The 23,381-nt window shown below is 50.1% G+C and overlaps 1 protein-coding gene and 1 long non-coding RNA gene across 15 annotated transcripts in view; one reads left to right on the top strand and one right to left on the bottom strand.

The window, feature by feature from the left end:
* The window catches only part of IKZF1 (IKAROS family zinc finger 1), a 98,902-nt gene that overhangs the window by 15,926 nt on the left and 59,595 nt on the right, over nucleotides 1–23,381 (top strand). For all 14 annotated transcript variants that reach the window (XM_040455061.1, XM_040455051.1, XM_040455054.1 and 11 more), the window contains one exon: nucleotides 6,922–7,041. In XM_040455061.1, the coding sequence (XP_040310995.1) occupies nucleotides 6,922–7,041 (120 nt within the window). The remainder of the gene's footprint in view (nucleotides 1–6,921; nucleotides 7,042–23,381) is intronic.
* Nucleotides 18,929–22,423, bottom strand: LOC121016997 (uncharacterized). Its single transcript, XR_005784574.1, has 3 exons — nucleotides 22,146–22,423; nucleotides 21,981–21,983; nucleotides 18,929–18,940 (listed from the first exon to the last, which is right to left on the bottom strand). It is a non-coding gene; the product is annotated as an uncharacterized LOC121016997 (long non-coding RNA).

Raw genomic sequence — 23,381 nt, forward strand, 5'->3', positions numbered from 1 at the left:
AGCTTGGTGATGGGAAGGAGGTCGGGCTGTGGAGGAAGAAAAGGGAGCCTTTACATCCTTATAGGCTTCATATCTACTATCTTGCTATCTTTAAGGTCTGTTTGCATTTATGTTTCTCAGACACATTTCTTTGATTCTGAAACAGGAGTACAACAACAGAAACAGAGGGAGAAAAAAAAAAAGATTGGCTCTTGGAAGCCTCCCATTGGCCTGGGGAAGCGGGTCCCACCCAGGATTGCCAGAGGCCTCAGGGAGAGGGAATTAGCTTGTCAAAAAGGCAGGATGTTGGGGCGCCTGGGTGGCGCAGTCGGTTAAGCGTCCGACTTCATCCAGGTCACGATCTCGCGGTCCGTGAGTTTGAGCCCCGCGTCGGGCTCTGGGCTGATGGCTCAGAGCCTGGAGCCTGCTTCCGGTTCTGTGTCTCCCTCTCTCTCTGCCCCTCGCCCGTTCATGCTCTGTCTCTCTCTGTCCCAAAAATAAATAAACGTTGAAAAAAAAACATTAAAAAAAAAAAAAAAAAAGACAGGATGTTAAAAACTTCCATAGGCGAAGAGACCCTTTCATTGTTTCTGATTTCTCTTGGGTAACTTCTTTTCCTTTTAAGTTTATTTGTTTATTTTGAGAGAGAGAGTCCCAAGCAGGTTCCCAACTGTCAGCACAGAGCCCGACGCAGGGCTCAAACCCACAAACCATGAGATCATGACCTGAGCCGAAGTCAGACGCCCAACCGACTGAGCCCCCCAGGCACCCCTCACTTAGGTAGCTTCTAAGGTGACACATGAATGAAGCCTCTGTCCTTTGAGGTCCCAGAGCCACAGCTGAAGGCCCTGACCCGGGTGGGCATCTCCAGAGTGTTTTGTCTCATATCTTGTCAACAGCGATATCAAAAGCCTTGTTTTCCTCTCATTGTTTTCTTGCCCTTTACCATGATGCAAAACACTCAGTTTTTCTGGTTGCTGGCTTTTGAAAGTGGGCATTGGGGGAGGGGTGCAAGAATGAAGGGAGTCCCGTGGCCCAGGAAGGCCTGAAAAAGGAAACGCCTCTGTGGTCGAGAAGATTCCAGATCTGGTCTGAAATGTAGTCTGTATACACTCAGCAGAGGAAATGCTCCTTCCAAAACACGAATGGTGTAACCGGCAGCATTCTAAACAGCGAGCAGAACATCTGAAGCGTTGTGCCATTTTCCCAAAAGATGGGAAGGACACTTTCTGCTTCTTGCTGGTTCTCCAGTTCACACCTAATCACGTTGCTTTTTCTCTCCCATTTCTGAAATGGAGGATAGTGACAGGTAGCTGTGGAATAAGGATGTACATTTAGTCAAACGGGAGTTGACATTCTCGATACGCTGAGGAACGTGTGAGTGGATCACCCTCTTTTCCCATAAAATTCTTCAATGTCAGGTTCTGTCTATAGGAAAGAAAAAACATAGACTTCCCAGGTTGAACCCTACGAAGTTGCCAGTTTCCTGGGTTCAAAAATGTTCCAGCATTGGTGGTGCCATGGGGAGTCAGCCTAGTATCTGTGAAACATTCACTTGAAAATCAAAGAAGTTCTCAATATCGGATGTTTTTTCAAACTGCCTTGTTCTTTCTTGCTGGGTTTTTTTCCTAAATGTGGACTGAGCCCTGGTCAATGGGGTCTTGAGAGTAGATACTCAGTAATGTTACTGACCCACACCCACGATTTGAGACCAGGTTACTGAACAGGCTTAGCAGACAGTCTGCACGAGCAGTCTCTCCCTAACTTAAAAAAAATTTTTTTTTAATGTTTACTTATTTTTGAGAGAGAGAGAGAGAGAGAGAGAGAGAGAGCACAAGTTGGGGAGGGGCAGAAAGAGAGAGAGAGACACACAAAATCCAAAGCAGGCTCCAGGCTCTGAGCTGTCAGCACAGAACCCCATGCGGGGCTTGAACTCACGAACCGTGAGATCATGACCTGAGCCAAAGTCAGACGTTTAACTGACTGAGCCCCCCAGGCACCCCCGGGCTCTCCCTAACTATAGGGCACTTGTCATTCATTCTTTGGGCAAAGTCTTTTTTGGTTTTAGTTTTGGTTTTGGTTTTGGTTTTGGTGTGTGTGTGTGTGTGTGTGTGTGTGTGTGTGTCTTCCTTCTTTGGCAATCTTTCCAAAATATTTTTATGGCTATGCATTATTTTTTGCTTTCGTTTCTAAGGGAAGAGACAGCCCATGGGAGAATAGGGCTGGTGAGCCCTGTGTCCATACCTCATCTCTGTCCCCAACTGTGGGACCTGAGACAGGTTCCCTGCCTCTTGGACCACCATAGCATCCTCTGCAAAATGAGGGATGTGAACCAGTCACCATTTAAGGGTCCTCGGGCTCCTATGACCCTAAAGCTACTTTGGATGTCTTCTTAATGGTCTTTGTAATGTTTGTTGGAACAGGGAAAGAAGTATGCTCCACAGGCATACATAATCTGCTTAGGGAAATGAGCCTCATATACTGAAGTGTGTGAGTGGAAATGTGCCTCATAGTAAATCACATTGATTGAATGTCTACCTTTAGGAAACACTGCCCCAAGCATTCTTCTCTTTTCAACTTTACACGCACCCGGTGGTGAAGATATAGGTACCATTTTCTTTGCCTTTTTTAAAAAAATTTTTCTTAACATTTATTTTTGAGAGACAGAGAGAGACAGAGCGCAAGCAGGGGAGGGGCAGAGAGAGAGGGAGACATGGAATCTGAAGCAGGCTCCAGGATCTGTGCTGACAGGCTGACAGCAGTGAGCCAGATGTGGGGCTCGAACCCACGAACCGTGAGATCATGACCTGAGCTGAAGTTGGATGCTTGGCTGGCTGAGTCACCCAGGCACCCCCCAGCTACCATTTTCAATTTGCAGAGAATTTCAGTGAGTGACCAGAAGTCTCAAAGGAAGCCAGGCAGCATGCTGGGTTGCAAGCTTGTTCACTATTCAAGACTTGGGAATCTATATTCTGAGTTTTTATTTACTCCCAGGAATTACATTCCTCTGGGTCATTGTATATAAAAACCACTCTTGGACGCCTGGGTGGCTCAGTCGGTTAAACGTCTGATTCGGCTCAGGTCATGATCTCGTGGTTCATGAGTTCGAGCCCTGCGTCGGCCTCTGTGCTGACAGCTCAGAACCTGGAATCTGCTTCGGATTCTGTGTTTCCCTCTCTCTCTGTGCCTCTCCCACTCCTTCTCTCTCTCTTTCTCTCTCTCAAAAATAAACATTTTAAAAAATTGAAAAAAAAAACACTCTTGCATTCGTGAGGTGGGGAATCAACAGACCTTTGTTGGATGAATTTTAATCTACCTGAGAAATTAAATTAACTGGCTTCTGAAAGGCAAATTATACAATTTTCTCATCTAATTTGCCCAAAACACTTCTCACAGATTACCTGTGCTTTATTTAAAGCAGAAGCAGTAGGAAGATTAAATATAAATTGGTAAGAAGTTTCTTTCATTTTTCTAGCAAAGTGAAATTATACTTCCCCTCCTAAATGATTCCATGAAAATAATAACCGTCCTGTGGACAGTTTTATGTGCCGTCGTGTCTCTGAGCGTGAACTTGGGAGAGGTACAGGCACTTGGCACGACACGGACCTCGTGTTTCTGTGGCTTGCTGACGTGTGCAGAACAGGTTCCCTAAGCTTCTTGGATAGATTAGCATTCACACACATTATTTTTCCATCTTCAGCCAGCCGTGGGAGATAGGCCAAAATCAGTTTTTTAGCCTCATTTTACTGTCTTGAAGGGGTGACTTATGCCATGTTACTGTTGGAATGATATCCTGGTTCAAGTGACTTCTGGTCACCCTGCCTTAATGTTTGGGATGTGTTGACCTAATGACCTTAGTTGTGTACCTTTTATACTCCTCCCGTGGTTTTGCGTTTTATTTTTTTTTTAATTTTTTTTTCAACGTTTATTTATTTTGGGGACAGAGAGAGACAGAGCATGAACGGGGGAGGGGCAGAGAGAAAGGGAGACACAGAATCGGAAACAGGCTCCAGGCTCTGAGCCATCAGCCCAGAGCCTGACGCGGGGCTCGAACTCACGGACCGCGAGATCGTAACCTGGCTGAAGTCGGACGCTTAACCGACTGCGCCACCCAGGCGCCCCGGTTGTGCGTTTTAAATGGCTAACCGGGCAAATTTGGTTAAAAGCGACCCACACAAAAAGCTTTGCTTAACAGGAAGGCTTTCACAAAGCGCTGAGTGTTCATCGTAGAAACCTCCCACAGGGAGAGAACCTAAGGACCATTGGGCACAAAGGATCATGGGAGTGATTCATGTCTTAGCGGCCGCCCAAACTTTGGGGGCTTTTAGGCGACTCGGACCACCTCTTGAAAACTCTCAGTGAGTGAAGGCGAGTCCAGGCCGTGTGACAGCAGAGCCCTAGGGGGGGAGGTGAACATATCCCCCTCTGCTCGCCACCAGGTCTGACTTTGTGCACCACTGTATACACCAGGGGTGAGTGTTTACTGCGCCTTCTCCCCAGGTTGTCTGTCCCGTGTAGAATCATCATCCCCACTGCTCTCTTGGTGGCATTTTCTCCCCCATGCAGGAAACAGTGGGAGGGCTGAGAGTCGGATGACGGGCACTGGAGAGCTGGCATTTCACTCAGTGCCGGAGCCCGACCAGACCCACAGAACTCGTAGGGGGAGCATCTGTTATATGAGCGTCTTCAGTGTCGTGTGGTCGATCTTGTTCCCCAATAAACAGAGCAGTTAAGGGACCAAAAGAGTCATCGAGAGTTACTTGCACGTCCTGTAGCATCAGAGACCACGTTCCTTCATTGGGTAAGTCCTGATTCTTCTTCTGAGAGCATCATGGGATATCTCAAAGGGAGGTATCACGGAGAAGATAAACAGGTGCCTAAAGATTAGTTCCTCAGCCCCCCACGCCCACCCCATGATAACGACAGTTGGTTAATCACAAGGACACACGTGCGCACCGCCTCGCTCACTCTGTTATACACATTTAACCTTTGGGTCTGTTGGTTCAGCCAGGGGTCTCCACCGTCTGTTCTGGGGGGTTTGTCAGGAGGTCTTTGAGAAGGCAGGTGGCCTTCCAGCCTCCCCACCCTGCAGTGTCCCCACTTTACACGCAGAAGATTGGTTTTTGTATATCGAAGTTCCATGTAAGATCCGTCTTAGCAAAAGGAGGAGAAAGAAAAGGAAATAGTGGAGGAGGAGGAGAAAAGGAGGAAGGAGAAGGAGGTAGGAGAAGAATTGTCCTCTGACCACCCCCTGCCGTTCTCAGAGTCTGAAAACCATTGCTCTTGGCTGTCATAAGGAGAAACCAGTTATCAGCTGACCCGTTTCCCTCCCGTGTTCTCCTGCTCAATGGAACGCATCTGCCTTCCGTTTGTCTTTGGCTTTCTGTTTTCTTGGGACATCCTCGCCTGCCCCATCATTAACGATTCGGGTTGTACTGGCTCTCCAGACACACCCAGTAATGCTCTGTGTGAAAATATGCTAACTGCAGCGACCACAGCCAAGCTGGAGGACTCAGCCACGATGTCTTCTTCCTAGCCGTGTTTTCTGGGTCCCGAGCGTTTGTGTGCTCTGCGAGGATGTCCTTCGCCTGCGAAGCCAGGTCACCAGCCCTGCCAGTGAATGTGTAACCCCCGCCTTCCACTTTTCTGTTAACCTCCTTGAAGGTCTTCGTCTCCACCGGGGTCCTGCAGCCACTCTGATGGGTTATTTTGCATCAGCGTCATTTCGTGCATGTGCTCTGTGTTGCCTAAGCCAGTTTTAAGTTGTGTCTAGAAGGTTGGAAGGGACAGGTGCTTCAGTTTCAAGGGAAACAAGAGGGTTTTCTACCAGTCATGGCTTCCCAGCGCTGGGTTTCTGGGAGTCGGAGGGGAGGGTGGGTTCCCCAGTGGGGGAGCCTCTAGTTAAAGGTAATGCTAATGGGGTCAGAATAGATCTAGCCATCCTGTAAAACCCGATTTCATTTGCTGAGTCGCACTTGGCAAAGGAGAAGCGACTTTTCAGTTGTGCAGATCCTTCTGCTGTATTTCAAAGTAAGAATTCCACAGAGAGAATCATGGTCCCAGGAGGCATCGGATTCCCTGTTCCTTCTCTTTCCAAGCCTGCACTCCCCACCAGGTGGAATCAAACCAGGCCACTGTCAGAATATTCCCTGGCTCTCTAAAAGGCAGTGAACAGCCCCAGCACGTGTAGCTCTGAGCAAGATAATCAGTCAGCTGACCTTTAAAACAAATTAATAGGAAGGTGGGAAGAAGCCTGATTGTGGGAGGGTAGGTTGGAACCAGCTTACAGGAAAGAATGTGAGCTAGTCTTCAAAATGTAGATGCCTGAGCACTGAGTGGCTCAGGCAGTTGGGCATCTAACTCTTGATTTCGGCTCAGGTCATGATCCCAGGGTTGTGGGATCAAGTCCCACATCGGGCTCTGCACTGAGCATAGAGCTGGTTTAGGATTCTGTCTCTCTCTCTCCCCCTCTCTCTGCTCCCCCCCCCCTGCTGTCCCCTCTCTCTCTAAAATAAAAATAAATAAATAAATAAATAAATGAAATTTGAACGTAGGTGCCGTTGGACCCAGGCGCAAAACTTCCAGGAGTTTATACTGTGATGATTGTTGAGAGCATGTGCAAAAGTTGGCCACTGGGATGTTCATCATGGTGTCTTTTAAGAGTAAAAAAGATGGAAAGCCATATACATTCACAAAGATAATAAAGGATGTAAATAAATCCTAGTGTGGCTATGCGATGGGGTATCACACAGATGTCCTAAATAAGGCTGTGGAAGTCTGGTCACTGGCATGGAGCAGTGATCGTGAGAATGTCTGAAAAGTACCATTGATTTGGGTGGACTAGACCACCCCATATTATCCATAATATAGAAATCTATGTAAATCACCACCCTCGGCAGTGACCACGACCCCAGACACTCAAGCTGCTACTTGCCTCCCTAGGGAAGGAAAGCCCCCCGGTGAGTGACACTCCAGATGATGGGGACGAACCGATGCCCGTCCCCGAAGACCTTTCCACCACGTCTGGAGGACAGCAGAGCTCCAAGTCCGAGAGAGGAGCGGGTGAGTCGGCCGGCCGGGCGTCCCATTGACGGGCTGTGGCACACTCTGTTCCCCTACCACCTAGGTCCCTTCGTCTCCTTCCACAGTCCTTGGTCAGGCGTTTGGGATTATCTCACCTGCCGTTTCCCCTCAACCGCCATGTTAGGAAGACGTGGGGTAAAGGTCACCAAGGTGGGGCCCTCATGTGTGCGGGAAGACAGACAGGTCACCGTGGCCGTGACACTCACATGCAGGGGCCAAAGAGCACAGTGGGAGAGCACCCTGCATGGGGGCACATCCGTAGTGCTGTCTCCTGCCTTCGGGGTGCCGCAGAAATACCCAGTTTTATGGGCTCTAGGTAGTGACAATTATACATTGTATGCGTTATGGCAGTAGGGTGAGTTAGCGTGAGAGCTTCAGTTTAGAAGAAACCAAGTCTGCCCATTTTATGTTGACCCTCTCAGCTGTGTGTCTTAAATGCCAAATTTAATGCAAAATAGAAAATTTTAAATGTTACAAAAAGCCTTTTGTCACATGCCTTTTCCATAAAGAGGTTTGGAAGTTTCCACAGTCCCTGCCATGGTTAACTTCCACGTTACAGTTCACGTTTGGAAAGTCCGGTCTCCCCTCTTGGTTTTATAGAACGGAGGTCCCAAGAAGTTCAGCAAAATAACTGAGGTCAAAAACGGAGTCAGAATCAGACTCAATTTCTAACTCAAAGACTAGTTTTCACACTTTATACCATGTTCTCACGAGATAATGAGTCAACAGTTCCCTAGAATACCTATTTTCTCTTTCTTTTTTGGAAGTAAAAAAAAAACTGTGGTATTGAGAGCTATGTATTTGCACAAAAGAGTGTCACGTAGGGGACGCAGGTGGAAACAAGGAGGCACGGATCCCATGTGGAGAGGCTCTGGAAGCACCCACAGCCGAGGACGGCGATGTGCGTGAAGGTCTCGGGGTTCTGGAAACCACCGCAGCTATCTTTCTATAGGACATCCTGATGTAGCAACCAAGAAACGCATTTTGTGTTATTTCCATGTGTCTTAGAGGCCAGGAAGACTCTGGGTATAAGGGTTCTTTTACAGAAAAAAATAGCTACACAATTCGTGGTGCAGACAAGGATAGTGGCCAAATCCATTCGTTTGAGATGAACCAAGGAAACAAGTACATTTATGACATATTTTTCCTATTAGACTGTGGCCACTGGGCGTGGGGGAGTGGGTGGGAAGAGAAACAGTTCTGGATTTTCCATATCACTTCTGGGATTCCCAAAGTTTGGACACAGAAGAGCCCGCTGCTTTGTTGTTGACACATTTATTTTTAAGATCAAGTCGTATTGGTGTATCACGTACAGTGCTAGCTAAGCAGTTCCTTTGAAAACACATTGACATAAATCAAAAAGCCAAATTTCAAGCCAGTGGTGGCACACATGTATGATGTTTACATGTATGATGTTTACAAAGATGGCACCCGAATAGCTAATGTTGGGGACGGCCCTGCATTGCACCCCCCCCCGCCCCCGTCCTGGAAGCAGCCAGTGAGGTGGGTACTGTTCTCTGCACTTTGGACTGTGGCAGGCGCGTGCTCTTGACCTACCTGGGACACAGAGGAAATTAGGTGGCTACATTGCCACCAACCGTTCCAATGAACCCGGAGCCCAGACATCAGCGTCAGGACTCTGAAGTCGTCGTGGGTTAACCAGTGAGCGCTCCCTGCTTTCCCCGCCGCTGCCCCGATAGTTGGCTGATTCCCGGGGAGAGCAGAGGACAGCATGGAATGTACTTGGCATAGGTCAATACACACTCCTTACAGGTGCCTTCACGATATTCTAGATGCACCTCTTGTCAGATTCCAGTTGCTGGGGACCTTTCCCTAGTACGAGGCCACCAGGCTGCTGGCGGGCACTCCTGACTCCTTCCCAGGCTGGTTTGCTCGGCTGAGTCTTGAGCTGTAGAGGCTAGTGTGCCCTGGGCAGGTGTGGTGTGGAACTGGGGCTGGTCCATAGTTCCCTGTGGTCTCCCACCAGTGGTCCCTTGCCACGTGCGACAGGATTTTTTCATCTGCTTCTCCTACTGGGATGAAGTTTGTGACAGATGAATTCCAGAATTGTAAAATTTAAGACACCTGGAAAGCCTCTCTGGCTTGGCTTGTAAAGAGTGGTTGCTGTAGCCGTAACAGGGCCAGGCAGGGAGAGCCATTTGAAGGGGGGTGCCGAGACGCCGTTTCGGAGAGCCAGCGCTCCCCTGGAGGGGCTAGAGGTCAAAGCCGGTTATGGATCGCTGCCAGGAAGCCAAGAAATGCAGAAGCGTGGAAGCCGCTCAAATGCGCAAGAGGGGAGGGGTCTGAGGAGCAGTTACAGAGAGCGAGAATTCCAGAAGACCAAGCGCAGGGAGGCATCAAGGCAGTCGGTTATTCTCCGTGGCGTCTGAGTTTTAGCAACCATGCTTTAGGAATTTTGTAGGAAACCAACTAGCATTAGCGTGTGCTGATAGGTTGTTTCTGGAAGTGACTTGTCGTACGTGGCGTTAAACAGATTAAGTGTGCGAGTGGCAATAGGAGATGATGGAAAAAAAAAAACCCCGGGGTGTTGTAGATGGGAGGATGGGGGAGGTGCGTTTGAAGCCCTGTGTCATCAGCTCCACGGGAAGAAGCCAGAAGACAGAGGGGTGTTGGAGGGCAGACAACAGGAAGTGAGAAACAGCCCCTCCCTTCACCAAAGGAGTGAAGTGTCTTTGTTGAGCGCTGGTCCCATAGAAGGAGTGGCAAGGGGTGGCGAGGGCCGGTGGCGCAGGGGGAAGGCTGCAGAGTCAGAGAGGATGCTTCTCACGTCCAAAGCCGAGCCTTTCTCGCGGCCGGCCGTGTGCCTCTGGCCAGACTTTCACCACCTTGGAGCCTGTTTCCTCATTTTCGAGAGGCGACAGCGGTGAAACTCATCTCATTTCCAGGGCTTCCAGGGTTACATGAAAAAATAGAAACCTACTTTGCTGAAGACGGAGTGGCAAAGGCAGAACGTAAAAAGGACAGTTAAAAAGCAGAAAAAGGAAGCAATTTGTGCAAAGCAGATCTTGTAAAGATTGATGAGACAGAAAGACTGCCCTGTGGCTGGTCTGCTGGAGGGAAGGGAAAGAGAAAACAGGTAACGTTTGGGGCCCTGAGGACAGAAGGACAATTTATTGATAATAATAAAAAAAATTGACCCAAGGAATAGGCAAACTGAAAATAGAACCCAAATAGAGGAATTAGAAGAGAGCTTGGGGGTGCTGGCCACTGCCCGACCCAAGTGGACGGACAAATGGCCAGATGCCCCAAAGGTGCAAACTCTTTGGAGATAATGGCCCCCTGGCAGGTCTGCTTTAAGAGAGACCATGGGCTGTGGCTTCCAGTAATGTTGCCCTTCAGGGCTAGACACGTCGAATCTCAACCCTAGTCTCGGACAAATCGGTGGGGAGTGGTGGAAACCAACCCCGCCCAGTGGAGAGAAGTGGCAGCCCTAATTTTTTTTTAAAAAAACTGTTTTAAGTTTATTTATTTATTTTGAGAGAGGCAGAGAGAATCCCAAGCAGGCTCCGCACTGTCAGGGTGAAGCCCACTGTGGGGCTTGAACTCATAAAATGTGAGGTCATGACCTGAGCCAAAACCAAGAGTCAGGTGCTTAACCGACTGAGCCACCCAGGTGCCCCAGAGGTTCTACATTTCATTCCTTCACCCAGTGTTGGAGGAACCCTGGAGGACCGTGTAGAAATATGGCCTCCTGGATTAAAGAGACAGAGAGAGAGAGAGATGGGGACCAGATGTCACAGGAGTATGGCTACAGCTCTTACGTGCCTCCATTTTCTTCTGGGCCCGAGTAAGAGGAAACAGAGACATGAAATGTAACTTGGAGAATTGAAGTTGGACGCAGAGGAGAACTTCCGGGCGGGGAGGGATGTCATCTTCTTCATGGGACGATAGCTTCTGCTTCTGAAGTGGTCTCTTTAAAAATGAGAGAAGTCTCACCTCTCTGAAGTGGTTGTGTGTGAAAGCACGTAACACAGAGCGTGTACTCAGTGACCACTTCGGGCAACCCGACGTGTACCCGCTTCACCATGGCAGCCAGGCGAGAGACGTGGAAAACTGGGGCTCGAGATTTCTTCTAGGGGCTTCTGAAGGCATCTCGCGTAGGAATGATGGCAGGGATTAGCATCCAACACGGCAGATAGATAGCCTTGCTCGGAAAGAAACTACAAGCTTCCCTATTCTCCGCCTTTATTCAGTGACCCCTCGCCTCTTCCTTCTTTGCTGACTTGTCCTCCCCTCGCGTGAACAGGGTTCCGAGTCCCGACGTTAGGCACGGGTCCTCCTCAAGCCCTAGGGTGCTTTGGGGGAGCGCGCAGGCCTGGAAGGGGGCCCTGGCCTGGGGTCAGAGGCTGGCTCCCTGCCATGCAGGTGCAGGGCATGGAGGAGGCCCCTCCCCTGTGAATGGAGAGGGCTGGCAGGGAGGCAAGCCTGGGGGCCGGAGCAGAGGAGGAAGGGAGGAACCAGAGTCAGGGAAGAAAGATGGGAGTAGAGATGGCTGTCCCTGAGGAAGACAGTCAGCAAACGTACAGCAGTTGACTCAGTAGAAGGCCAAAGACTGGAGACTGATGGGGGTTGCTGAAGGCTTGTCCCAGAGGGCTTGGCCACGTGAGCAGATCGTGAGGATCCAGTCACTCTCCAGTTACTCTGGGCCTGAATGTGGGGCAGGAACGTGTATTTACCCATGCCGCTGCTTCCTTCTGGAAGGTGTTTCTCTTGCACTGCTCACTTGCATGACCCACCCCACCCCAGGGTCGGTGCTTTGTTTCAGGACCTGTCTCCAGTAGGCAGTGTGTCACGTCCCAGGGTGGTGCTTGGAGCCCAGCTCTGCACCCCCCGGGTGGCCTTCTCGAAGCTAATCTGGCTTTCCATCGAGTCCCTTGGACCACGGTTTGCTGCTTCACACGCTGGCAAAAATGGAAAGAAAAAAAAAAAAAAAGGAGAAAAAAATTCTAGATTTTTCCCCCTTTCCCTTGAATCCAGGAAAATGATCAAGGATGTGAAGACATAAATTTTCTTTCTTTCTTTTTTTTTTTTTTTTTTTGATGTATGCAAAGTAAAAATCCCTTCACTGCGTCATGAGTTCGAGGACAGATTTGGAAGAGTCACATGCTTTTAATTGGTCCATCAGGGTGCCCGATCTCACCCTTCGTTTTCAAGTTTAGGCAGAATCCCAAGGCAGCGCCAAGAGGTGGCTGTGTGCCTGGAAGGCTTCTCGGCAGCCTGGGGACGAGGGGGACACGGTGCAGAGAGTTTTTCCCGATGGAGAGAGAAAGCAGTGGCTTTGGTCTAATTGGAGATTGGACGCCGGCTTTTGAGGACGGATGCTATGCCTCCTTATCTAATCAGCAGTTAGAGGAAGTTGTTTTTATCTGTGAAATGCATCTCCTCTGAACCGATAAACCCCAGTTTGGTGAGGGAGGAAAATTATCTAACAGCATCTGAGCGCTGGCTGCAGCCGAGCTCAAGTGCCTTCAGATGGGATACACCCTTGCGAAAGCAGTCCCAAGGCCAGAAGCTGCTTGCACGACTCCTGGTGACTGGCTGGCTGGGTTTGGGGGTTCGTTGTCCTTTGAGGCAAAACTGAAAGCCTGTCACTTGGATTCTTGTTCACCTCGCCGTGCGTTCCGTGCAATGGCTCCAATGGTGCAAAAGCGTAAGATTCTGCATGACTCCCCTGTGGCTCACTGTCCCCGTCTCGGAACGCCTCCCTGAGAGGGACGTGTTGTCCCCAGGACGTTTCCAAGCCCCGATGATTGCAGTCAGAAAGACTCCCATTTTCCTGAATCTCCCCAAACATGAGAAGTGGCCTCACGAAAGTGGGTTTGCCTCCCCCGCCCAAGACTTTCAGGGTTTCAGAAGAGCGGCTGGTATAGAACACATTCATTGGTTCCCATTGGAATGTGTTTTTGTCACCCCTGTGTCGTTGGCCAGTGCAGAGCACTGAGGCTCCGTGGGGGTCTCCGCAGGATGCATGGCTTGTGGCGCCCCGGAGGAGGGCGAGTGACTGTGTGTGATGTCAGCATCATCTTTTACTGTGTTTCCTGGGGACGGGCGGGACCAGACCACACACGTTGAAGAACATTCCTTGGAAAAAAATGAAACTGCCGTGTGTATGTGTCTCCTGTGTGGTGTTTGACAAGAACTCACAGTTTCCCTGGAGGAACATCTCTGGGCTGGGACTCCATCCCTGGCTCTGCTGTGTCCTTCCTTGCTGGCCCTGGCAGGTGGATTCACACCGTTCCCGTCCCCGGGAGCTGACAGGACTCATCCTGCCCACCGCTGTCATGTGGAAACCACGGGCCAGGCGGCTCACAGGTGGACGGTCATCCACAGAGGCCACTGCCGGGTAATCGCTATCTTTCCGTCCACCGGGCTCACCGTGAGATGTTCCGCGGCACCTGGATGGATAGGCGTGTGCCGGTGACACCTCGCGGCCGGCGACTTTGCGGGGAGACCCTAATACGAGTGACCTCCCCCAAAGCCCAGCGTCCTTAAGAAATGAGGCAGAGAGAGCAGGACATGGTCAGTCTAGCAAGGCCCTTAGATTCCCAGGCCAAGAGCAGGGGACAAGGAAGAGTCCAGCCCGGACTGGACAATGTGGGAGCGTTACGCTGCCTCCGTGGAGGGGCACCGGTCAGGAGCGTGTGTGTGGGGATGTTGGGCTGCTGTGCTGCTCTGTGCCGTCCTGTCCCTTATGGACTGTCCGGTGAGGGCCTGTATGGACTGCATGTGCGCACGAATAAATGCCCACAACGTCCCGGAGGTTCTCAAGGTATGATCCAAAGCAGGGCTGCCACGGGAGGCTTCCCCTGCTGGATTGACTTTGGGATTTGTGCAGATACCATTGATGCTGGCTTAGTTGTTTGCTCAGGCCTCGGCTTCTCGGATCTTAGGACCTCCCATTCAATAACATTCATGCCAACAGAGCCCTTCGTTGTGCCGAGCTGATGCCATGATGCCAAATGCACTGGAGGTAGTGGCCAAATGCACCACAGTGATACACAAAAATGTAGGGAAGGAAGACTTTCTCCTCACTGAGCTGGGCGGAGGGAAGAAGAGGGTTGGGGAGGACTCCCCAAGTAGAAGCTGGAGCAGGTCAGAGAGCTGAGCCACGTTGGACTTGAGGAACAGTGGTGGCTGGGTAGAAGTCAAGAGCGCGGGTGAAGAGGCTTCCTCCTGGGAGTGAGGCGTGATGCTCGGATGGGATCCCTCCCAGAGTGACAGTCTGGGGGATGATCGTGCCGGATCTGTGTGCTGGAGAGAGCCCTGGGGACAGTTGACAGGGAGACGCAATTTGTGCCGGAGCGTGAAGGCTGCAGCAGAAGGAGGCAGGGCGGTGGCCGCCATATTTGTGCATCACTCAATGTGGAACATGCAAGAGGTGACTGCAGCCTCCACCTTGATGACTGGAAGGCGGTCATTCCACTGAGCAGAATGGGAATACATGGGGCATTGGGTCAACTAGACATGTGATGGCAGTTGGTAGCCAAGGAACCTTCTGGAAGGCAGGATGGGTGTAAAGGAGGCATATTATTGTCTAGGAGAGAAGGCAAGGAAGGAGGCAGAGAATGAGCTGTTGGATTCAGGTGAAATTTCTAGAGAGAAATATGGTGTAGAAGCCACTACGAGAAGAAGTGATATCGAGGGTGAGAAGGGTGAGCGGTGCTGGAGAACGGGGCCTTTGGGAGATCAGTGGTGGATCCCTAAAAATAGCTCAGCAGGACGAAGGCCTGAGCCCAAGCGTCGGGGAACACTGGTGAGCAGAGGGTAGGAAGTCTGCCCTGCCTGCGGGTTGATCTGTAGGAGGAGAATATGAATGTATATTTGAAGGCCAATAGGAAGGAGCAGGTGGAGAGGAAGGATTAAACTAGAATAGCCCAAGGGGAGGCCCAGGGGAGGTGGGCTGAGCCATCCTGGGCTCTGCCTTGGCCACATCCAGGCCTGCAGCATGCTCCCCGTGGCCTTCTCCCTCACTGCCCTCAGTCTCCATCCAGAAGTGCCAGAAAAGAGGGCCTTCCTTGAGCCCACCCTGGATGGCATCGCCAGTCCGTACCTCCCTACCCTGCTGTTGTTCCCAGCACTGCCTGCCACCACTCAGAAAGAAAGCACTCCTCTGGGATTTGCTCAGTCTGCACCCCCAACACCTGGACCTCCCATGCACCGAGTAGGCCTGCGGGGCATGTACCAAATGAGTGCAGGGAACGGGGCAGTTGCTCTCTCAGGTAGGACCCCAGAGAGAGGAAGTGAAGGGGAAGGAGTTAAAGGCTTTGTCTGAATTCAGGGTCCACCCTGTGGATTATTTTAGGTCGCTGTTTCTCAGTGGCAACAGTTGGTATTCGGGGCAGAGACGCCTTCCTTGGCTGAGACTGTCCCTCCCACTGGGGGATGTGAGCCACTGGTGTCACACCTGACGATAAATGTCTCCACACATTTCCCAGGCGAGCCCCTGGATTCAAGCCCTGCCCTCGAGCCTGAACACGTCAACCCCACACAATTGAGCACATTCACTGGGACAACTTTGGGCTGATTAATGTAGTCAGTAGGTTCTGGAACCTGACTATGGATTTCTTTTACAAAAAGAATTCCTGTAGGGGCGCCTGGGTGGCGCAGTCGGTTGAGCGTCCGACTTCAGCCAGGTCACGATCTCGCGGTCCGGGAGTTCGAGCCCCGCGTCGGGCTCTGGGCTGATGGCTCAGAGCCTGGAGCCTGTTTCCGATTCTGTGTCTCCCTCTCTCTCTGCCCCTCCCCCGTTCATGCTCTGTCTCTCTCTGTCCCAAAAATAAATAAATGTTGAAAAAAAAATTAAAAAACAAACAAACAAACAAAAAACAAAAAGAATTCCTGTAGAAAAACTGGGCTACAGATGGTTGAAGAACTCTGCCCCTGGCGTTTCCAACCATGCTTCGTGTCTCCAAAAGTGCATGTTCACTTTGAAAAGTTGCGGGGGTGCCTGGGTGGCTCAGTTGGTTAAGCGTCTCATCTGGGCTCAGGTCATGATCTCGTGGTCCGTGAGTTCGAGCCGTGTCCGGCTCTGTGCTGACAGCTCAGAGCCTGGAGCCTGCTTCAGATTCTGTGTCTCCCTCTCTCTCATAAACATTAAAGAAAAATTTTTAACAAACAAGAAAAAAGTTTCCTTTCACAAATAGAAATCAGTGTTTATCTCCATTTTATTCTGACAAATTCAGGATCACATCGTACTCAATCGATTTACCCAAGGCAATAGATTCGTGTGCACCAGGGTAGATAGATCAACAGCATTTTATGCCCTAGGTGGTCCGGTCCCAATTTCATTTTCTGCTCTGTTCCATCTGTGTTGAAAGAATACCGAGCTCTGGGCATAAAACAACCAACCGACATTTCGTTAACTTTCCTCCTATATGGGGTTTCAGAAAGAAATGGAAAAAAAAAAAAAAGGTTTTGAGTTGTGGTTACCACTCGCCACCTGTCCTCCTATCTGGTTAGGACATTTTCTGATTTGGGAAGTGTAAATATAACTCAAAAAAAAAAAAAAAAAAACAAGCTTCCCCTCCTTTTATGCAAAAAGTAGAAAGGTTTAAGCAGAGCAGAGCCCTAACCATTGCCTTGCAAAGTTTCCACAGAACCATTTCAATTAGATGAAAAGGCTCAGTGAGGCTGGCGGCCCCAGGAAGCCGTCTTACTGGTTCCACAGCTCAACAGTGGTTGGGGCCAGGCTACTGTACCTGCCAGATAAGCCCTGCGTTCTTCCAAGTCTAAGCAGAAACTACAGGGCACGCATTACCACAGATCTGCTCAAACCCTCAGCTTGTTAGGATTTGGGGGTGGCGGGGCAGGGAGCGGTTGACAGACTCGTAGGGAACTTAGAAAGTATGTTCAAGGTCGTGGTGTGCCGGGGCCAGCGGGAATATACCAACTGTTAGAGGCTCAGAGAAGCTTCCAGGCTCGGGTTCAACTGTTGGTAGCTTGAAGCCCGCTGCGGTTGGAAGGATTTCCACCACAGAAATCGGCAAGTGCTACGAATTAGGGCTTTTTTTTTTTTTTTTTTCCTTTTCTGAGAGCTGGTTTACCTGCGCGCCACTGGCTTAAGTTCTATTTTAATGTCATCCAGCTGCAGTGACATTCGAAAGCAGGAGATGCTTTGCTGGAGCGCTGTGGGGACAGGAGCCGGTGTTTGTGGAGCGGGTTATGGAAGAGGGGCGAGGGGAAAACACGAGTGCGTCCAACCAAAGGGTTGGTTCCGGGTGACTCTGCCGTTGAGGTCGTAGCCTGGAAACGTCACACAGCACTGGCCTGTCTTGTATGAATACACAGAATGCCCCCCTCGCATGCTGGTTTTGTTGCTGGGAGTGTGATTAGAAAAGCATTTCCGTGGGGCATTCAGTTGGTTAAGCATCTGACTTCAGCTCAGGTCATGATCTCGTGGTTCATGGGTTCAAGCCCCGCATCGGGCTCTGTGTGGACAGCTTGGAGCCTGGAGCCTGTTTCGGATTCTGTGTGTCCCCCTCTCTCTCTGCCCCTCCCCTGCTCGCTCTCTCTGTCTCTGTCAAAAAAATGAATAAATATTTTTTAAAAAAAGCATTTCTGTGCCTAACCGATGAGATATTTTTATTCCTCTTGCTGTTATTTTGGCCTGAAGGGCTTTCAAACGCAAAGCAAGGCTTGTCCACGTTACAGGAATAGGTGACTGCATCACGGTGACTTTTTTCCAGGAAAGCATCTAGCCTCACCAAATCCTTCAACACGCGGGATCGGGCTTCTGAAAAGAAAGTTTCGGTTACTGACTCTCTTGGATTACATACAACCCTGAGGTGTCTGTACAGACATCTGGGGGTTGGCCCCTTCCATTGTCCTTGGGCATGCAGTGGCTTCAGTAGGGACACTTTCTCAGCAAGGGCTCGGCCATATGCAAGCAGCTGGGGACATTACCGGAGGCAAACCCGACTGTCCCAAGCCCCGCGGACGCTCTTTGCAAGTTCCTGCCTCAAAGCACCTGCCGGGTGCTGCAGTCCCATTAGCCAAAGAGCCCTCTGTGCCCTACTTGGGGGGGTAGCGAGCTGCAGGGACCTTTGAGCAGCGGGCCTTGGGTGTGTCTCTGCAAGGCTGCCTGCCAGGAGAGTATTTCCCCCACAGGGGATGTGGCTGCAGGCTGTCGATTTCCACTGAAATCACCCGGGCAGGATTCCGGTGAAGCCCTGAACATCCGGTGCCTTTCCCCACCGGGCGGGTGCGATCGATGGAAGGCCTCCAGCCAGCTCCCTGCTGCAGAGCGCGTGGCAAAGGTGGCCATTCTCTTTTTCAGAACGAAATCCTGCAGAAATGGGAAAAGAACTTTTTTATGACGGCCCGGCAGGCGGCTCGACGATTCTTTTTTGTCTCTTCTTCTTGGAGCCCGGCAGAATCATCCTGCTTTCACAATCGCCACGCTGTGCAGCGGGCGATCTAGAACCCCGCCAGGGCCCCTAGAGCGCTCAGATGGCCCGGGTTCGCGCCATCATGTTCCATAATGACCATTAACGACCCTCTGGTGTGGCCACCCCTTATTTCGTCCTGGAGTCACAGGGGAATCTGTCTTCGGTGAAATTCACGCTCGGTAGAGAAGGCTGTGGTTTTGAGTGAAGTGGTTTTAACCCCGAGAAGATAACTGAGTTATTTTGTCACTGTAAACACTACCTAGACTCACAACTGCAAAGCAGTGCCATTGTCGCTAATAAAACAGTCCCCATGCTGAACTTTGGAGCTGCCAGCATTAAAAGTTCTGTGTTTGTCTTCCTGTTTCAGTAGGTGTTTCTACAGTTTTGTTTTTTTTTTTTTAAGTAGGCTCCATGCCTAGCGTGAGGCTCGAACTCACGACCCTGAGATCAAGAGCTGCGTGCTCTTCTGACTGAGCCAGCCAGGACCCCTCACTGGCTGTATTTTTTTTTTTTTATTACTGACGGGGTGTCTCCTAAAAACTCATCCTTAAGATCAGGCTTCCCTGGATGCACACACAGCACGTGCACACAGGCACACTCTCTAGATGTCCCGTGTGGCTCTTTCCAGTTGGATCCTGGGCAGACAGCCGGGCTCTGTGCCTTCTGACACGTGCCAGCTCTCAGTCCTTGTCTGGGAACAGGGGTATCACAGATGAGTAAGAACCCGCATCCCTGGAATGTATTCGTGAACTGTAGGAATCAGATGTCCTAGGGCAGCACTGCCCGATGAAAACAGCATGAGACACACAGCCATAATTCTCAATTTCCCAGTAGACTCATTCAAAAAGAAAATGGCGCAGGCGAGATCAATTTTAATTTACCTGACTGGACGGGGCACACCCCAAGTATTCTTATTCGAACACGCACTCAACATAAGCCATCCTTAGTGAGTACTAGACTGTTCTTTGGTCGTAGTCTTTGAACCGCAGTATGTGTTACACATATGACACATCTCAATTCACAGTGGCCACATTTTGAGCACTCAGAAGCCACCTTGGCCAGGGGCCACCTGCTGGATGTCCAGAGTTCTGGAAAGGGCTGTGCTACCTGTCACAGAAAACCTTTTCAGATTGATCCTTGCTGAAATTTAGCCAAAGCTGGTCATTTATCATTGCTCCAAAGTAGCGTTTAAGTCAGTTTTCTCTTCAAAATGTTTTCTCAATTGTCCTCCCCGATTAAGGTGAAAATTTGCTTGTTTTGTGTCTTCCGTGTTGGGCCCCATTTGATTTAGAGAAAATCTAGGTCCAGTCCAATTTTTATGTCAGTCTGGTTTATTTTATGTAGCTCTGTCTTTTTTTTTTTTTTAATATTTATTTTTGAAAGAGAGAGAGAGCAAGCAAGCAGGGGAGGGGCAGAAAGAGAGGGAGACACAGAATCCAAAGCAGATTCCAGGCTCTGAGCTGTCAGCACAGAGTCCGGCGCGGGGCTCAAACCGATGAACTGTGACTTCATCACCTGACCCGAAGTCGGACGCTCAACCGACTGAGCCACCCAGGCGCCCCAGCCCTGTCCTAACTGGAGATGACTGGTCGGCCTCTCATGAAGTTCTCTAAAATAACGAGAACAGGGCAGTCTGTCAACGTGCAGAAACCAGTTCGTTTTCCAAAGCCGAGTGACTGAGTTCTGTACAGACAGAAATACAGTCCTTTTTGTTTTGAGGGTTTCTTTTTTCTTTTTTCTTTTTGAAATGAGGCAATTGCTTTATAGACCTGAAGCACATTCCACGAGCACAGCATTTGAGGACAGGCATAAAGCTTCTAAGACAGACACCATCGCATCTGTGAAATTGTTTGCAAAAATTGGGGACAATGAAGCTTCTCAATAACTTCCTAAAAGATACTGCTGCAGCCTGATGAAGTGATGGGAGCAGAGGTGGTAAAGGGAAAGCTTTTTTCTTTCTTTTAGTAGGAAGGGCAGCAGCAATCTGCCTGTAGGGAAGCATGATGTCCCCCTTCAGCACCCATGTCCCGAGAGCCCGGCCAGGGGGTGCTCGGGCGCCCGACCCTGCCTCGCTGCGTGCAGCCCAGACCCCAGCCTTCCTGTACGAGGACACCACGTGCTTACTAATTGCTGTCCTTCCTGCATTTCGGGAGACAGCATGTCCTCCTGTGGCTGCTGTGTTTCCTGAGCACGCCAAGACCCACAGAGTCACAGATTCAGCCTTGAGGCTCTGATTGTCCTATTCCTGTCTGGTGATCCTTTTTGCTTTCTTCTCTGCCTTTCTTCCCTTCCTTTTTATTTTCCTTCTTTCTTAATCCCCCCCCCCCCCGTTCCTTCTTCCCTCCTCCTTTCTTGCTTTTCTTCTCTCTTCCTCTTCTTCCCTTTCTCCCTTGCTTCCTTCCCTCTTTCCCTCTTTCCGACCTTCCTGCCTTCCTTTCTTTCAACATTGATCTTGGTACAGTTTCATCAGAATTCTGTTCCTTGGGTCCAGGGACCAGTGGCTGAAACCTTTTGGCCAGGAATAGACCATTTCAAGAGGCCAGAGGCAAGGCCACCCCAGGTACCCTCGGGTCCCATGCACCTGTGTGGTAGGTAACTGAGAGTCAGAGCCACACGAGTCTCCAGGTCACTAACTCTTGCTTTTTGCTGCTTGTTCAGTGAATTAGACAGGGGTTACCTGCCATCAGTTAGGGCGCGTCTGGGCGGCTCAAGTCGGTTGGGCGTCTGACCCTTGATTTCGGCTCGGGTCATGACCTCCTGGTTCGTGAGATCGAGCCCCACATCAGGCTCTGCCCTGACAATGTCGCTTACGATTCTCTCTCTCTCTCTCTCTCTCTGCGCCCATCCCCTGCTTGTGCTTTCTCTCCCTCAAAAAAAAAAAAAAAAAAATCTTAAAAAAAAAAACCACCAAATTTTAATTATAAAGCAGTGAGAATTGTTTTCAGGGCTGCCATAAAGGCTCACCCGAAAAGAACTCCTCTGGACGATGAGTCTAGCTTATCGTAGAAGGTTTTGAAGCAGAAGGTCTGGGTTAAATCTGGTCTTTCAGCCTCACTGCAGCCATGATGCGGGGCAGACTAACCACCCACTACCTTCATGTGCAAAACACACTGAATGTGTCCTGCGGTTTTCCTAAATGCAGAGTGTGGAAAGTGCTGTTTTAAAAGTGTGTTAACCTGGGGGCGCCTGGGTGGCTCAGTCACTTAAGCTTCCGACTTCGGCTCAGGTCATAATCTCACAGTTTATGGGTTCGAGCCCCGCGTCAGGCTCTGTGCTGACGGCTCGGAGCCTGGAGCCTGCTTCGGATTCTGTGTTTCCCTCTCTCTCTCTGCCGGTTCCCTGATCACACACTCGTGCGCACACACTCTCTCTCTCTCTTCTGAAAAATAAATAAACATTTAAAAAGATGTTTATTTAGGGGCGTCGGGCTCTGTGCTGACAGCTCGGGGCCTGGAGCCTGCTTCGGATTCTGTGTCTCTCTCTCTCTCTCTGCCCCTCCCCTGCTTGCACTCTCTCTCTCTCAAAAATAAATAAACATTAAAAAAAAAATTTAAAGTCTGCTAACCTACCTACCTGGGTTGGAAGGGATGAAAATTTGCCACGTGTTTACCATAGGCATTTCCTCACGGATGGATGGATAGATGGATGGACGGATGGACGGACGGATGGACGGACGGACAGACCACGCCCTTTGCCAACCTCCATGTTCATGTCTCTGTCCCCTCCGGTGGATCTTGATGATGTCATTGGGTCATGGTTAGAAGCTCCTTCTCTTTACACACAGCCAACCCGTGCAGTCACATTCTTTGCCCTCTAGGAAGCGTATTTTAGAACTCCCAGAATGTTTACCTAACTTCCTCTAAGCACGCCTAGAATTCTTTCACTTTTCGACACAAGAGGCACAGAAAGCGTAAAGACACCTGTGGTGCAAGGCTTAGCATCTGGTCTAAGCTGGCCGGGGGTGGGGGGGGGGGGGCCGAGGGGCTACTGTGCACCTGCCCATGGGGTTCAGCTAGACTGCAAGACCCTCACAGGCAAGTAAGCATTTCCCCTACGGTTTCTTCCCCGTCACAGAACACAGTGTTGGGGGGGAAGGAGAAACATAACCAACATCCCACCTTACAGAAACGCCAAGTTCGGTGTATGGCGAAAACCCTCTTCAGGCTGTCTTTTCGTGAGCCTGGCCGCAGAAATAGAAAGTCATCTCGGGGGGGAGCTGAAAGAGCCAATGTTGTAACCATCAAGTAAAAACAGTTAGCAGAAGGAAGGGAGCCCTGCTTCACAGCTGAGGGAAAAATAAGACGTGTCATCTCAAAATTTAAGTCAGGGGCGCTTGGGTGGCTCAGTTGGTTAAGTGTCCAACTTTAGCTCAGGTCATGATCTCGCGGTTCATGGGTTCAAGCCCTGCGTCGGGCTCTGTGCTGACAGTTCGGAGCCTGGAGCCTGTTTCAAATTCTGTGTCTCCCTCTCTCTGACCCTCCCCTGCTCGTGCTCTGCGTCTCTCAAAAATAAAACAAAATAAAAATTGAAGTCAAACGTAAATGGGAAAAGATGAGGGAAATGAGCCTTTTCAGTTTTGCTGTGAGATTAGGGTTTGCCTTGCAGTCTAGAGTCTTCGAAGATAACCCCCTCTGTCCACCCTTCAGGGGACAAATAATCCGAATTAACGGCATCTCGGGATCTCAGAAGTAATTACTGGGTCCTATACCGAGTTATCATCTTACCAAGATGTTCATAGGTGTGTACTAAGAATTCTATCCTATCCAGCCTTAAAAGCTAAAAATAAATCTGAGTACTTACTGATAATGTTGTTCAATGCCATATTGTCTTTAACGTGCAATCACTGAACATGTTACAGGCTGAGAGGCTAGATGTCATAGGCATCAGGCCACACGAGAACTGGCTCCCGCA

The sequence above is a fragment of the Herpailurus yagouaroundi genome, unplaced genomic scaffold, assembly GCF_014898765.1.
Source record: "Herpailurus yagouaroundi ecotype Mexico unplaced genomic scaffold, PumYag 214, whole genome shotgun sequence".
Taxonomy (NCBI): domain Eukaryota; kingdom Metazoa; phylum Chordata; class Mammalia; order Carnivora; family Felidae; genus Herpailurus; species Herpailurus yagouaroundi.